This window comes from Taeniopygia guttata, chromosome 3 (assembly GCF_048771995.1).
Source record: "Taeniopygia guttata chromosome 3, bTaeGut7.mat, whole genome shotgun sequence".
NCBI lineage: Eukaryota > Metazoa > Chordata > Aves > Passeriformes > Estrildidae > Taeniopygia > Taeniopygia guttata.
Window position 1 is genome coordinate 1,549,077 of NC_133027.1, and position 17,454 is coordinate 1,566,530.

Below are 17,454 nucleotides of genomic sequence, written 5' to 3' on the forward strand. Positions count from 1 at the left end.
TTTTCTCTTTTTTCTCCATTTTCCTTTTTTCTGCATTTCCCCCTTTTCCTCCATTTTCCCTTTTTCCTTTTTTTCCATTTTTCCTCCTTTTTTCTCTTTTTTCTCCTTTTTTTCTCTTCTTTCTCCATTTCCCCTTTTTATCCATTTTCTCTTTTTCCTCCATTTCCCCTTTTTTCTCCATTTTCTCTTTTTTCCCCATTTTCCCTTTTTTCCCCATTTTCCCTTTTTTCTCCATTTCCCTTTTTTCCCCATTTCCCTTTTTTTCTCCATTTTCTCTTTTTTCTCCATTTTCGCTTTTTACGCATTTTCTCTTTTTCCTCCATTTCCCTTTTTTTGCTCCATTTCCCCTTTTTCCCCATTTTCCCTTTTTTCTCCATTTTCCCTTTTTTCTCAATTTGCCCTTTTTCCTCCTTTTTTCTCCTTTTCCCCCATTTTCCCTTTTTTCCCCTTTTCCCCCTTTTTTCCCTTCACCCTTCCCCCTTTTCCTCCTTTTTCCCTCTTTTCCCCAATTTCCCCTCCCATTTCCCCCCATTTCCCCCCTTTTCCCCAATTTCCCCCAATTTTCCCCATTTTTCCCATTCCCCCACCCCTCACACCATTTTCCCCCTTTTTTCCAGGATCCCAAAATCTTCCTGAACAGCGCCGCTCCTCCGGTGAGCGATCCGCACATCCCGGGAATTCCAACAATTCCAACCCTTTTTTGGGAATATTCGGGTTTTCCTCCTTCTTCCTTTTCCCATAAATATTTATTTATTTATTTATTTATTTATTTATTTATTTGGGAAAATGATCCGAAAAATGGGAAACCCCGAGGGGGGGGTTGGATCCCCGGATCCTTCCCGAATTTTGGGGTTTTTCCTCCCTTTTCCCAAATTTTGGGGTTTTCCCTCCCTTTTCCCAAATTTTGGGGCTTTTTCTCCCTTTTCCCAAATTTTGGAGCTCTTCCTAAATCCCAAATTTTGGGGCTCTTCCTCCCTCCATCCCAAATTTTGGGGCTTTTCCTCCCTCCATCCCAAATTTTGGGGCTTTTCCTCCCTTTTCCCAAATTTTGGGGTTTTTCCTCCATCCCAAATTTTGGGGCTTTTCCTCCCTCCATCCCAAATTTTGGGGTTTTTCCCTCCCTCCATCCCAAATTTTGGGGCTTTTTCCTCCCCCCATCCCAAATTTTGGGGTTTTTCCCTCCCTCCATCCCAAGTTTTGGGGCTTTTCCTCCATCCCAAATTTTGGGGTTTTTCCTCCATCCCAAATTTTGGGGTTTTTCCTCCATCTCAAATTTTGGGGCGTTTTCTCCATCCCAAATTTTGGGGTTTTTTCTCCGTCCCAAATTTTGGGGCTTTTCCTCCCTCCATCCCAAATTTTGGGGCTTTTCCTCCATCCCAAATTTTGGGGCTTTTCCTCCCTCTTCCCAAATTTTGGGGCTTTTCCTCCATCCTAAATTTTGGGGCTTTTCCTCCATCCCAAATTTTGGGGTTTTTCCTCCCTTTTCCCAAATTTTGGGGTTTTTCCTCCCTTTTCCCAAATTTTGGGGCTTTTCCTCCATCCCAAATTTTGGGGTTTTTCCTTCCTTCATCCCAAATTTTGGGGCTTTTTCTCCATCCCAAATTTTGGGGCTTTTCCTCCATCCCAAATTTTGGGGTTTTTCCTCCCTCTTCCCAAATTTTGGGGCTTTTCCTCCATCCCAAATTTTGGGGTTTTCCTCCCTCCATCCCAAATTTTGGGGTTTTTCCTCCCTCTTCCCAAATTTTGGGGTTTTCCCTCCATCCCAATTTTTGGGGCTTTTCCTCCATCCCAAATTTTGGGGTTTTTCCTCCCTTTTCCCAAATTTTGGGGTTTTTCCTCCCTTTTCCCAAATTTTGGGGCTTTTCCTCTATCCCAAATTTTGGGGTTTTTCCTCCATCCCAAATTTTGGGGTTTTTCCTCCCTCCATCCCAAATTTTGGCACCCGAATTCCCGATTTTCTTCCCTCCGCAGCTTCTCCCGGAGAAGGAGACGGATTACAGTGAGTTCCCGCCATTCCCACCCGGAATTCCCTGGAAAACCTCGGGAACGTTTCCCTGGGATGCTCCACCTGCGAAATCCCACATTTCCCCTGGGAAATTTTGGGATCCAGGAAATTTTGGGATCCGGGAAATTTTCGGATTGGGAAATTTTTGGATCTGAGAAAATTTGGGATCTGGGAAATTTCGGGAAGCTGGGAAATTTTGGGATATGGGAAATTTTGGGATACGGGAAATTTTGGGATACGACAAATTTTGGGATCTGGGAAATTTTGGGATCTGGGAAATTTTGGGATCCGGGAAATTTGGGATCTGGAAATTTTTGGATCCGGGAAATTTTGGGATCTGAGAAATTATGGGATTTGGGAAATTCTGGGAAGCTGGGAACTCTTGGGATCTGGGAAATTTTGGGATCCGGGAAATTTGGGGATCTGAGAAATTTTGGGATCTGGGAAATTTTGGGATTGGGAAATTTGGGATCAGGAAAATTTTAGGAAGGTGGGAAATTTTGGGATCTGGGAAATTCTGGGAATCTGGGAAATTTTGGATCTGGGAAATTTTGGATCTGGGAAATTTTGGGATCTGGGAAATTTTGGGAAGCTGGGAATTTTTGGGATCCGGGAAATTTTGGGAGCTGGGAAATTTCAGGATCTGGGAAATTTTGGGATCCGGGAAATTTGGGATCCGGGAAATTTTGGGATCTGGGAAATTTTGGGGAGCTGGGAACTCTTGGGATTTAGGAAATTTTGGGATCTGGGAAATTTTGGGATCCAGAAAATTTTGGGATCCGGCAAATTTTGGCATCTGGGAAATTTTGGGATCAGGGAAATTTTGGGATCCGGGAAATTTTGGATCTGGGAAATTTTGGATCTGGGAAATTCTGGGGAGCTGGGAAATTTTGGGATCTGGGCAAATTTTGGGATACGGGAAATTTTGGGATCTGGGAAATTTTGGATACAGGAAATTTTGGGATCTGGGAAATTTTGGAATACGGGAAATTTTGGAATATGGGAAATTTTGGGATCTGGGAAATTTTGGGATCTGGGAAATTTTGGGATCCGGGAAATTTTGGGATATGGGAAATTTTGGCAAGCTGGGAAATTCTGGGAAGCTGGGAAATTCTGGGATCCAGGGAATTTTGGGATCTGGGAAATTTTGGGATCTGAGAAATTTTAGGAAGCCGGGAAATTTTGGGATCAGGGAAATTTTTGGATCTGAGAAATTTTGGGATATGGGAAATTTTGGGATCTGAGAAATTTTAGGAAGCCGGGAAATTTTGGGATCAGGGAAATCTTGGGAATCTGGGAAATTTTGGCATACGGTGAATTTTGGGATGCGGGAAATTTTGGGATCTGGGAAATTTTGGATGTGGGAAATTTTGGGATCCGGGAAATTTTGGGATCTGGGAATTCTTGGGATCCGGGAAATTTTGGGATCTGGGAAATTTTGGATCCGGGAAATTTTGGTAGCTGGGAAATTTTGGGATCCGGGAAATTTTGGGATCAGGGAAATTTTGGGATCCGGGAAATTTTGGGATTTAGGAAATTTTGGGATCTGGGACATTTTTGGATCTGGGAAATTTTGGGATCCGGGAAATTTCTGCAACCGGGAAATTTGGGGATCTGGGAAATTTTGGGATACGGCAAATTTTGGGATCCAGGAAATTTGGGATCAGGGAAATTTTGGGATATGGGAATTTTTGGGATCAGGGAAATTTCGGGATCCGGGAAATTTTGGGACATGGGAAATTTTTGGATCCGGGAAATTTTGGGATCTGGGAATTTTTGGGATCTGGGAATTTTTGGGATCAGGGAAATTTTGGGATCTGAGAAATTTTGGGATACGGCAAATTTTGGGATCTGGGAAATTTGGGGATACAGGAAATTTTGGGATCTGGGAAATTTTGGGGTCTGGGAAATTTTGGGGTCCGGGAAATTTTGGGAAGCTGGGAAATTTTGGGAAAGGAAAATTTAGGATCTGGGAAAATTTTGGATCCGGAAAATTGTGGCATACGGGAAATTCTGGGATCTGGGAAATTTTGGGATACGGGAAAATTTGGGATCTGAGAAATTTGGGGATACGGCAAATTTTGGATATGGGAAATTTTTTGATCTGGGAAATTTTTGGGATCTGGGAAATTTTGGATCTGGGAAATTTTGGGATACAGGAAATTTTTGGATCTGGGAAAGTTTTGGATCTGGGAAATTTTGGGAAGCCGGGAAATTTTGGGGTCTGGGAAATTTTGGGAAGCCGGGAAATTTTGGGATCCGGGAAATTTCGGGACCCAGGAAAATTTTGGGATCTGGGAAATTTTGGGATACAGGAAACTTTGGGATCCGGGAAATTTTGGATCCGGGAAATTTTGGATCTGGAAAATTTTGGGATCTGGGAACTCTTGGGATCTGGGAATTTTTGGGATACGGCAAAGTTTGGGATCTGGGAAATTTTAGGATCTGGGAAATTTTGGGATACGGGAAATTTTGGGAAGCTGGGAATTCTTGGAATCTGGGAAATTTTGGGATACGGGAAATTTTGGGAAGCCGGGAAATTTTGGGATCCGGGAAATTTTGGGATCCGGGAAATTTTTGCATCTGGGAAATTTTGGGATCTGGGAAATTTGGGGAAGCTGGAAACTCTTGGGATCTGGGAAATTTTGGGATCTGGGAAATTTGAGGATCCAGGAAATTTTGGGATCCGGGAAATTTTGGGATTTAGGAAATTTTGGGATCTGGGAAATTTTGGGATCCGGGAAATTTCAGGATCTGGGACATTTTTGGATCCGGGAAATTTTTGGATACGGGAAATTTTGGGATCCGGGAAATTTCAGGATCCGGGAAATTTCGGGAAGGTGGGAAATTTGGGATCTGGGAAATTTTGGGATACAGCAAATTTTAGGATCTGGGAAATGTTGGGATCCGGGAAATTTCGGGATCAGGGAAATTTCGGCATCTGGGAAATTTTGGGATCTGGGAAATTTTGGGATCAGGGAAATTTTGGGAAGATGGGAATTCTTGGGATCCGGGAAATTTTGGGATCTGGGAAATTTTGGAATCTGGGTAATTTTGGATACAGGAAATGTTGGGATCCGGGAAATTTCGGGATCTGGGAAATTTTGGGAAGCTGAGAAATTTTGGGATCTGGGAAATTTTGGGATCTGGGAAATTTTGGGATCCGGGAAATTTTGGGACTCGGGAAATTTTGGGATACGGCAAATTTTGGATCTGGGAAATTTTTGGATCTGGGAAATTTTGGATCCAGGAAATTTTGGGATCTGGGAAATTTTGGGATCTGGGAAATTTTGGGATCCGGGAAATTTTGGGATCCGGGAAATTTTGGGATCTGGGAATTTTGGGATCCGGGAAATTTTGGGATCTGGAAAATTTTGGGATTAGGAAATTTTGGGATCTGGGTAATTTCGGGATCAGGGAAATTTCGGGAAGCTGGGAACTCTTGGGATCTGGGAAATTTTGGGATCTGGGAAATATTGGGATGTGGGAAATTGTGGCATCTGGGAAATTTTGGGATACGGGAAATTTTGGGATCTGGGAAATTTTGGGATATGGGAAATTTTGGGATCTGGGAAATTTTGGGATACGGGAAATTTTGGGATATGACAAATTTTGGGATCTGGGACATTTTGGGATCTGGGAAATTTTGGGATTCGGGAAATTTTGGGATCCAGGAAGTTTTGGAATCCGGGAAATTTTGGGAAGCTGCGAAATTTTGGGATCCGGGAAATTTTTGGATCTGGGAAATTTTGGGATCCAGGAAATTTTGGGATCTGGGAAATTTTGGGATCTGGGAAATTTTCAATCCGGGAAATTTTGGGATCCGAGAAATTTTGGGATTGGGAAATTTTTGGATTTGAGAAATTTTGGGATCCGGGAAATTTTGGGATCCGGGAATTCTTGGGATCTGGGAAATTTTGGGAAGCTGGGAAATTTCGGGATCTGGGAAATTTTGGGATCTGGGAAATTTTGGGATACGGCAAATTTTGGGATGAGGGAAATTTTGGGATCTGAGAAATTTTGGGATCTGGGAATTTTGGGATGTGGGAAATTTTGGGATATGGGAAATTTTGGGATATGGGAAATTTCGGGAAGCTGGGAAGATCTGGGATCCAGGAAATTTTGGGATCCGGGAAATTTCTGGATCTGGGAAATTTTGGGATCTGGGAACTCTTGGGATCTGGGAAATTTTGGGCTACGGAAAATTTTGGGATCCACTAAATTTCGGGATCTGGGAAATTTTGGGATATGACAAATTTTGGGATCTGGGAAATTTTGGGATCTGGGAAATTTTGGGATCCCGGGGAACATTTTCCCTCTTTCCCGCAGCCCAATTCACGGGGCCCCCCCAGAAGCCGCCGAGATTCGGGGCTCAGGTGAGAACCGGGGGCCGGGATCGGGATCGTGGAATTCCCAAAGAATTCCAGCAGGGTTCGAGTGGGAAAGGGATTTTCAAGGAATTCCGGGATGCTCCAACCTTTCCTTGGGCGCTCCCAAGGATCCAGGGATTCTCCGGATCCAGGAATTTCTTCCCAAAATCCCAAAAATCCCAAACTCCCCTTTCCTGCCCCTCCAGCCCTTCCCCAAATTCCAGCTCTCCCGGAGCCCCTTTGGGATCGGGAAGCGGCTCCAAGGATTCCCTGGATCCTTCCCTGATCCAGGGGAACATTCCCGGCTCTCCCAGCCTGGGATTGGATCCATCCCCATCCCGATTCCTCCTGGAGAAGGAATTTTGGGAATTCCTTGGGAATTTTGGACTCCAGGAAGGGTCTCCCTTCCCTTTTCCATCCCCAAATTCCATAAAAATCCCTCGGGATGGATTCCAAATTACTGTAATCCCAGAATCCCGGAATGGTTTGGGATGGGATCCATGGAGCTCCAATCCCATCCCATTCCCATCCCACGATCCCAGATCGCTCCAACCTTTCCTTGGAGCAGGAATTCTCCAGGAATTCCATCCCAAAATCCCGGAACGCTTTCCTTGGGAAGCAATTTCCGATCCCAGTCCATTCCACGGGCGCAGAATTTCCGATTTCTCCAATCCCCATCCCGACTTTTTCCCGGGATGGGAATTCCCGTTTTTCCCGGGATGGGAACGCCCGTTTTTCCCGGGATGGGAACTCCCGTTTTTCCCGGGATGGGAATTCCCGTTTTTCCCGGGATGGGAATTCCCGTTTTTCCCGGGATGGGAACTCCCGTTTTTCCCGGGATGGGAACTCCCGTTTTTCCCGGGATGGGAATTCCCGTTTTTCCCGGGATGGGAATTCCCGTTTTTCCCGGGATGGGAATTCCCGTTTTTCCCTGGATGGGAATTCCTGTTTTTCCCGGGATGGGAACTCCCGTTTTTCCCGGGATGGGAACGCCCGTTTTTCCCGGGATGGGAATTCCCGTTTTTCCCGGGATGGGAACTCCCGTTTTTCCTGGGATGGGAATTCCCGTTTTTCCCGGGATAGGAATTCCCGTTTTTCCCGGGATGGGAATTCCCGTTTTTCCCGGGATGGGAATTCCCGTTTTTCCCGGGATGGGAATTCCCGTTTTCCCGGGATGGGAATTCCCGTTTTTCCCGGGATGGGAATTCCCGTTTTTCCCGGGATGGGAATTCCCGTTTTTCCGGGGATGGGAATTCCCGTTTTTCCCGGGATGGGAATTCCCGTTTTTCCCGGGATGGGAATTCCCGTTTTTCCCGGGGATGGGAACTCCCGTTTTTCCCGGGATGGGAATTCCCGTTTTCCCGGGATCCGGCCGATCCCGGATTTCCCCTCAGCCCCCGCAGGCGGCGCCCACGGCCCGGCTGGACCGCACGGATGATCGGATCTACGGGAACGTCACGGAGCTGGTCCGGGCCGTGCTGGAGCTGAAGGACGAGATCGGCCTCGTGCCCCCCGAGGGATACATCCTGGTGGTCAAGGTGGGCCGGAATTCCCGGAATTCCAAGGGAAAACGGGAGAGGGAGGCGGGAATCCACGGCCTGAGCGGATCCCGGAGTCGTGGGAAAAGGTTGTGCCCGTGGGAGGGAGAAATTCCCTAATTTCCGGCTGATCCATGGGATAATTGGATCCGTGGTGGTCCCAATTCCCGAATTTCCATCTCCTCCTTGGGATCCGTGGATCCATTGTAGTCCCAATTCCCAAATTTCCGGCTGATCCATGGGATCCGTGGATCCATGGTGGTCCCAATTCCAAAATTTTCATCTTCTCCATGTTTTCCTTGGATCCATGGTGATCCCAATTCCCGCATTTCCGGCTGATCCATGGGATCCGTGGTGGTCCAAATTCCCGCATTTCCGGCTGATCCATGGGATCCTTGGATCCATGGTGATCCCAATTCCCGCATTTCCGGCTGATCCTTGGAATCCTTGGATCCATGGTGGTCCCAATTCCCGCATTTCCGGCTGATCCATGGATCCATGGGGGTCCCAATTCCAAAATTTTCATCTTCTCCGTGGGATCCTTGGATCCTTGGTGGCACCAATTCCCGCATTTCCGGCTGATCCTTGGATCCATGGTGATCCCAATTCCAAAATTTTCATCTTCTCCGTGTTACCCTTGGATCCATGGTGATCCCAATTCCCACATTCCTGGCTGATCCATGGAATCCTTGGATCCATCATGGTCCCAATTCCCGCATTTCCGGCTGATCCATGGGATCCGTGGTGATCCCAATTCCCGCATTTCCGGCTGATCCATGGGATCCGTGGTGATCCCAATTCCCGCATTTCCGGCTGATCCATGGGATCCATGGTGATCCCAATTCCCGCATTTCCGGCTGATCCATGGGATCCATGGTGGGAGCAATTCCCGCACTTCCGGCTGATCCATGGGATCCATGGAGGTCCCAATTCCCGCATTTCCGGCTGATCCATGGGATCCATGGGATCCATGGTGATCCCAATTCCTGCATTTCCGGCTGATCCATGGGATCCATGGTGATCCCAATTCCCGCATTTCCGGCTGATCCATGGGATCCATGGTGATCCCAATTCCCGCATTTCCGGCTGATCCATGGGATCCATGGTGATCCCAATTCCCGCATTTCCGGCTGATCCATGGGATCCATGGAGGTCCCAATTCCCTCATTTCCAGCTGATCCATGGGATCCATGGCGGGACCAATTCCCACATTTCCGGCTGATCCGTGGGATCCTTGGATCCATGGTGGTCCCAATTCCCGCATTTCCGGCTGATCCATGGGATCCATGGTGATCCCAATTCCAGCATTTCCGGCTGATCCTTGGATCCATGGGGGTCCCAATTCCCGCATTTCCGGCTGATCCATGAAATCCTTGGAGGTCCCAATTCCTGCATTTCCGGCTGATCCATGGATCCATGGTGGGAGCAATTCCCGCATTTCCGGCTGATCCATAGGATCCTTGGATCCATGGTGGGAGCAATTCCCGCATTTCCATCTCCTCCTTGGGATCCTTGGACCAATTCCCGGCTCCTCCCTTGGATCCATGGTGGGAGAGTCTCCAACATTCCCAATTTATCCACTGGATCCTTGGATCCATGGTGGGATCCACCCCCGGATCCACCCCCGGATCCATCATCAGATCCATCCCTAAATCCATCCCTGAATCCAACCCTGGATCCATCCCTGGATCCACACCCAGATCCACCCCTGGATCCATCCCCAGATCCACCCCCAGATCCGTTCCGGGATCCACCCCAGATCTATCTCAGATCCACCCCTGGATCCATCCCTAAATCCATCCCTGGATCCATTCCGGGATCCACCCCCGAATCCATCCCTGGATCCATCCCCGAATCCATTCTGGGATCCACCCCAGATCCATCCCAGATCCACCCCCAAATCCATCCCCAAATCCATCCCCGAATCCATCCCCGAATCCATCCCCAGATCCATCCCTGGATCCATCCCTGGTTCCACACCCAGATCCATTCCCAAATCCATCCCCAGATCCATTCCTAAATCCATCCCCGGATCCATCCCTGGATCCATCCCCGGATCCATCCGAGGATCCAGCCCCGGATCCACTCTGGGATCCATTCCAGGATCCACCCCCAGATCCATCCCCGGATCCATTCCGGGATCCATCCCCGGATCCACCCCGAATCCACCCCCGGATCCATCCCTGGATCCACTACTGGATCCATCCCCGAATCCACCCCCAGATCCATCTCTGGATCCACTCCTGGATCCATCCCCAGATCCATACCGGATCCACCCCCGGATCCATCTCCAGATCCACTCCGGGATCCATCCCTGAATCCATCCCTGGATCTATCCCCGAATCCACCCCGGATCCATCCCTGGATCCACCCCCAGATCCACCCCCAGATCCACCCTCGGATCCATCCCTGGATCCATCCTGGCTCCTTCCCTGGACCCATCCCCGGATCCATCTCCAAATCCAACCCCGGATCCATCCCCGGATCCATCCCCGAATCCACCCCCAGATCCATTCCGTTATCCACCCCCAGATCCATTCCAGGATCCGCTCCGAGATCCATCCTCGGATCCATCTCTGAATCCATTCCCAGATCCACCCCAGATCCATCCCCGGATCCACCCCTGGATCCAACCCCAGATCCACCCCCAAATCCATTCCGGGATCCATCCCTAAATCCATCCCTGAATCCATCCCTGAATCCATCCCTGAATCCACCCCCAGATCCACCCCCAGATCAACTCCAGATCCACCCTGGATTGACCCCTGGATCCATTCCGGGATCCACCCCTAGATCCACCCCTGGATCCATCCCGGGTCCATCCCTGGATCCACCCCCGTATCCATCCCCGAATCCATTCCGGGATTCACCCCCGAATCCATCCGCGGATCCACCCCCAGATCCATCCCGGATCCACCCCGAATCCATCCCTGGATCGACCCCTGGATCCACCCCCCGATATATCTCGGATCCACCCCCGGATCCACCCCAAGATCCATCCCCAGATCCATCCCCAGATCCATTCAGTGATCCACCCCTGGATCCGTCTATGGATCCATCTCCAAATCCACCCCCGGATAAATCCCCTGAATCCACCCCTAAATCCATCCCTGGATCCACCCCCAGATCCTTCCCTAAATCCATCCCCAAATCCAACCCGGGATCCACCCCCAGATCCATCCCGGATCCATTCATGGATCCACCCCGCCCTCCTTCCCGCAGACCATCGGCCTGTCCCTGCGGAAGCTGATCGGGAGCGTCGACGCCGTCCTGCCCGCCCTGCCCTGCTCTGCGCACACCGAGGTGGGAACGCCACGGTCGGGTTGGGCGTCACCATTCCCACAAATCCCACTCCAAATTCCCAAAAAACCCAAAAAACCCAAAAAACGCCTCGCAGATCGAGGTAGGAACTCCACGGTCGGGTTGGGCATCACCATTCCCACAAATCCCTCTCCAAATTCCCAAAAAACCCCCAAAAAACCCAAAAAAACCCCTCGCAGATCGAGGTAGGAACTCCACGGTCGGGTTGGGCGTCACCATTCCCACAAATCCCTCTCCAAATTCCCAAAAAACCCCCAAAAAACCCCAAAAAACCCCTGGCAGATCGAGGTAGGAACTCCACGGTCGGGTTGGGCATCACCATTCCCTCAAATCCCTCTCCAAATTCCCAAAAAACCCCCCAAATCCATAAAAAACCCCTCGCAGATCGAGGTAGGAACTCCACGGTCGGGTTGGGCGTCACCATTCCCACAAATCCCACCCCGAATTCCCAAAAAACCCCAAAAAACCCAAAAAAACCCCTCGCAGATCGAGGTAGGAACTCCACGGTCGGGTTGGGCGTCACCATTCCCACAAATCCCACTCCAAATTCCCAAAAAACCCCAAAAAACCCCAAAAAAACCCCTGGCAGATCGAGGTAGGAACTCCACAGTCGGGTTGGGCGTCACCATTCCCACAAATCCCTCTGCAAATTCCCAAAAAACCCAAAAAAACCCCTCGCAGATCGAGGTGGGAACTCCACGTTCGGGTTGGGCGTCACCATTCCCACAAATCCCGCTCCAAATTCCCAAAAAACCCCCAAAAAACCCCAAAAACCCCTCGCAGATTGAGGTAGGAACTCCACGGTCGGGTTGGGCGTCACCATTCCCACAAATCACACTCCAAATTCCCAAAAAAACCCCCAAAAAACCCCTCGCAGATCGAGGTAGGAACTCCACGGTCGGGTTGGGCGTCACCATTCCCACAAATCCCACTCTGAATTCCCAAAAAAACCCCAAAAACCCAAAAAAACCCTCGCAGATCGAGGTAGGAACTCCACGGTTGGGTTGGGCGTCACCGTTCCCGCAAATCCCTCTCCAAATTCCCAAAAAATTCCCCAAAAAACCCCTCGCAGATCGAGGTAGGAACTCCACGGTCGGGTTGGGCATCACCATTCCCACAAATCCCACCCTGAATTCCCAAAAAAACCCCCAAATCCATAAAAAACCCCTCCTAGATCGAGGTAGGAACTCCACGGTCGGGTTGGGCGTCACCATTCCCACAAATCCCACTCTGAATTCCCAAAAAAACCCCCCAAAAAACCCAAAAAACCCCTCACAGATCGAGGTAGGAACTCCACGGTCGGGTTGGGCATCACCATTCCCACAAATCCCTCTCTGAATTCCCAAAAAACCCCCAAAAACCCAAAAAACCCCTCCTAGATCGAGGTAGGAACTCCACGGTCGGGTTGGGCGTCACCATTCCCACAAATCCCACTCCGAATTCCCAAAAAACCCCCAAAAAACCCAAAAAAACCCAAAAAAACCCAAAAAAACCCCTGGCAGATCGAGGTAGGAACTCCACGGTCGGGTTGGGCGTCACCATTCCCACAAATCCCGCCCTGAATTCCCAAAAAACCCCCAAAAAAACCCAAAAAAACCCCTCGCAGGTCGAGGTGGGAACTCCACGGTCGGGTTGGGCGTCACCATTCCCGCAAATCCCACTTTGAATTCCCAAAAAACCCCAAAAAACCCAAAAAACCCCTCGCAGATCGAGGTAGGAACTCCACGGTCGGGTTGGGCATCGCCATTCCCACAAATCCCACCCTGAATTCCCAAAAAAACCCCCAAATCCATAAAAAACCCCTCTCAGATCGAGGTAGGAACTCCACGGTCGGGTTGGGCGTCACCATTCCCACAAATCCCACTCCAAATTCCCAAAAAACCCCCCAAAAAACCCAAAACCCCTCTCAGATCGAGGTAGGAACTCCCCGGTCGGGTTGGGCGTCGCCATTCCCACAAATCCCACTCCAAATTCCCAAAAAACCCCCAAAAACCCAAAAAACCCCTTGCAGATCGAGGTAGGAACTCCACGGTCGGGTTGGTCATCACCATTCCCACAAATCCCACTCCAAATTCCCAAAAAATCCCCAAAAACCCAAAAAACCCCTCGCAGATCGAGGTAGGAACTCCACGGTTGGGTTGGGCGTCACCATTCCCACAAATCCCTCTCCAAATTCCCAAAAAAACCCCCAAATCCATAAAAAACCCCTCGCAGATCGAGGTAGGAACTCCACGGTCGGGTTGGGCATCACCATTCCCACAAATCCCGCTCCAAATTCCCAAAAAAAACCCAAAAAACCCCTCGCAAATCGAGGTAGGAACTCCACGGTCGGGTTGGGCATCACCATTCCCACAAATCCCTCTCCAAATTCCCAAAAAACCCCCAAAAACCCAAAAAAACCCCTCCCAGATCGAGGTAGGAACTCCACGGTCGGGTTGGGCATCACCATTCCCCAAAATCCCTTTCTGAATTCCCAAAAAACCCCAAAAAACCCAAAAAAAACCCTCGCAGATCGAGGTAGGAACTCCACGGTTGGGATGGGCATCACCATTCCCACAAATCCCTCTCCAAATTCCCAAAAAAACCCCAAAAAAACCCCTGGCAGATCGAGGGCACCCAGAAGCTCCTCAACAAGGACTTGGCCAACCTGATCGGCAAGACGCGGCTGGCGCAGCAGAATTCCGGCACCTCGCTGGGCGCGGAGTTCCGGCGGCAGATGCTGACGGCGGCGCACGCCTTGGCCGTGGACGCCAAGAACCTGCTGGACGCCGTGGACCAGGCCAAGCTCCAGGCCCGGCTGGCCAAGCCCTGCTCGGAATGACCAAGAGGAGGGAAAAAATTCCAAAAAAATCCGTCCGGATCCGGGAGGAATCGGCTTCTCTGTGCGTCGTTTTTCCCGCTTGTGTTCGTCCAGCGTCGCGTCGCTCTTCGGAAAATTGAGTTTTCCAAGGAAAAGTTGGGATTTGGAGGATTGGGAAGGAGTTGGTGGGATCCATCCCGGCGGATTCCCGGATTTGTCCTCCGAGCTTGAGGATTTGCGGATTTTGGGATTTTTGGGGGGGAAAAACCGGAATTCCCACGTCCGGCGTTTCCCTCGGAATGTTTTATTTATGGAAGAGGCGCTTCCGGAGCCGGCGGAATTTCGGGGAGGGAATTTCGGAGTTGAGGCGGGGACGCAATCCCGGAGAACGGCGCCTCTTCCAGCCGCGTTATTCCCGAGTTTTGTGCCAGCGCCGCTCCGGCAAAGCCGCGGTTCCGGTTGGGAATCGGGCGGTTCGGGCTTTTCCCGCAGCGTTTTTCCCGCAGTTTTCCCAGATTTTTTTTGTTTTTCCGGCTGAGATAAACCGTGCGCCAAATCCTGTCTGTCCTTGCTGTCATTGCTCCGGAATTCCCGTGGGAATCGGAACGGTTTCCTCGGGAATTAAAAGGGTTGGGATGGTCCAACCCCGCCATTCCCGGTCCTGTCATCCCTCCGGAATTCCCGTGGGAAGAGGAACGGTTTCCTCGGGATCTGGAAGGGTTGGGATGGTCCAAGCCCGAAATTCCCGGTCCTTCCTCCGGAATTCCCATGGGAAGAGGAACGGTTTCCTCGGGATCTGGAAGGGTTGGGATGGTCCAACCCCACCATTCCCTGTCCTGTCATCCCTCCGGAATTCCCGTGGGAAGAGGAACGGTTTCCTGGGATCTGGAAGGGTTGGGATGGTCCAATCCCACCATTCCCGGTCCTGTCATTTTTCTGGAATTCCCGTGGGAATCGGAACGGTTTCCCTGGGAATTAAAAGGGTTGGGATGGTCCAACCCCGCCATTCCCTGTCTTTCCTGTCATCCCTCCGGAATTCCCGTGGGAAGAGGAACGGTTTCCTCGGGAACTGGAAGGGTTGGGATGGTCCAACCCCGCCATTCCCTGTCCTGTCATCCCTCTGGAATTCCCATGGGAAGAGGAACGGTTTCCTCGGGAATTAAAAGGGTTGGGATGGTCCAATTGTGCCATTCCCGGTCCTGTCATCCCTCCGGAATTCCCGTGGGAAGAGGAACGGTTTCCTCGGGAACTGGAAGGGTTGGGATGGTCCAATCCCACCATTCCCTGTCATCCCTCTGGAATTCCCGTGGGAAGAGGAATGGATTCCTCGGGATCTGGAAGGGTTGGGATGGTCCAACCCCGCCATTCCCTGTCCTTCCATCCCTCCGGAATTCCCGTGGGAAGAGGAACGGATTCCTCGGGATTTAAAAGGGTTGGGATGGTCCAACCCCGCCATTCCCTGTCCTGTCATCCCTCCGGAATTCCCGTGGGAAGAGGAACGGTTTCCTCGGGAATTAAAAGGGTTGGGATGGTCCAACCCCGCCATTCCCTGTCATTCCTCCGGAATTCCCGTGGGAAGAGGAACGGATTCCTCGGGAATTAAAAAGGTTGGGAAGGTCAAATCCCACCATTCCCTGTCCTGTCATCCCTCCAGAATTCCCGTGGGAAGAGGAACGGTTTCCTCAGGAACTGGAAGGGTTGGGATGGTCCAATCCCGCCATTCCCTGTCCTGTCCTTCCTCCGGAATTCCCGTGGGAAGAGGAACGGATTCCTCGGGAATTAAAAGGGTTGGGATGGTCCAACCCCGCCATTCCCGGTCCTGTCCTTTCTCCGGAATTCCCGTGGGAATCGGAACGGTTTCCTGGGAACTGGAAGAGTTGGGATGGCCAAGGAGATTTCTCGGGATGGTGGGAATGGAATTTTCCATGGAATGGGATGAGATTCCCGTGCCCAAGGTGCGGCTTCCCCAAAAATTCCCCGGAATTTGGGGCGGTGGCCTCTCATTCCAAGGATTCCGAGGGGCTGGAGCGTGTCCAGGGAAAGGATGGAGCAGCCGGAGATGGGAAAAATCCCGGGAAAAATCCTGGGAAAAATCCCGGGAAAAAGGAGGATCTGGAGGGATCATCTCCTGGAGGGTGGAGCCGGGTGGGATCGGGATCTTCTCCCGGGGAACGAGGGATGGGATGAGGGGGAACGGCCCTACCAGGGGAGGTTTGTGGGATTTTGGGAATTATTGATGGGATATTTGGGATCATTCCCGCACGGTGAGGTTCTCCCAGCCCCGGGCAGTGCCGGAGTCGCCGTTCCCGATGGATTTAAATCCCGGTGGATTTGGTAGGACACGCCGGCAACGATTGGACCACATCTCCGAGACCTTTCCCAAGCCAAGGAATTCCATAATTCCCAGATTTTCCCAGTGTCCCGGTAAAACTCATCCCCCGGAGTGACGGAGCTCCTGTCCCACAACCTCCTGGGATCTTGGGATGGTGGGATCATGGGATTATGGGATCACGGGATTGTGGGATCAAGTCCATGTTCCTTCTCCATGGACCATCCACACGATCCCTGTCCCACAACTTCCATGGGATTATGGGATCATGGGATTTTGGGATCACAGGATTATGGGATCATGGGATTATGGGATCATGGGATTATGGGATCATGTCCAAATCCCTTCTGCACGGACCATCCAGAGCGTTATCCCTGTCCCACAACCTCCTGGGATCATGGGATTGTGGGATCATGGGATTGTGGGATCATGGGATTGTGGGATCATGGGATTGTGGGATCAAGTCCATGTTCCTTCTGCACAGACCATCCACAGCATTATCCCTGTCCCACAAACTCCTGGGATCATGGGATTGTGGGATCATGGGATTATGGGATCATGGGATTATGGGATGTTGGATCACAGGATTATGGGATCACGGATTATGGGATCATGGGATTATGGGATCAGGGTTCAAAACCCTTCTCTACAGACCATCCAAAGTGTTCTCCCTGTCCCACAAACTCCTGGGATCATGGGATTGTGGGATCATGGGATTGTGGGATCATGGGATTGTGGGATCATGGGATTATGGGATCAAGTCCATGTTCCTTCCGCATGGACCATCCACATAATCCCTGTCCCACACCTTCCATGGGATCTTGGGATTATGGGATCACAGGATTATAGGATCAGCTTCAAATTCTTTCTCCACCAACCATCCAAAATGTTCTCCCTGTCCCACAACTTCCTGGGATCATGGGATTGTGGGATCGTGGGATTGAGGGATCATGGGATTGTGGGATCAGGTCCAAATCCCTTCTGCACGGACCATCCACACGATCCCTGTCCCACACCTTCCATGGGATTATGGGATCATGGGATTATGGGATCAAGTCCATGTTCCTTCTGCACGGACCATCCACACGATC

At 50.5% G+C, this 17,454-nt stretch overlaps 1 protein-coding gene across 8 annotated transcripts in view; it reads left to right on the top strand.

Moving 5' to 3' along the window:
- The window catches only part of PTK2B (protein tyrosine kinase 2 beta), a 96,336-nt gene extending 81,741 nt beyond the window's left edge, over positions 1-14,595 (top strand). For all 8 annotated transcript variants that reach the window (XM_072926231.1, XM_072926228.1, XM_072926227.1 and 5 more), the window contains 6 exons: positions 618-653; positions 1,972-1,999; positions 6,335-6,381; positions 7,770-7,913; positions 11,136-11,216; positions 13,840-14,595. In XM_072926231.1, coding sequence (XP_072782332.1) covers positions 618-653; positions 1,972-1,999; positions 6,335-6,381; positions 7,770-7,913; positions 11,136-11,216; positions 13,840-14,055 — 552 coding nt within the window. In that variant the 3' untranslated portion in view covers positions 14,056-14,595. The remainder of the gene's footprint in view (positions 1-617; positions 654-1,971; positions 2,000-6,334; positions 6,382-7,769; positions 7,914-11,135; positions 11,217-13,839) is intronic.
- The last annotated feature ends 2,859 nt before the right edge of the window (positions 14,596-17,454 follow it).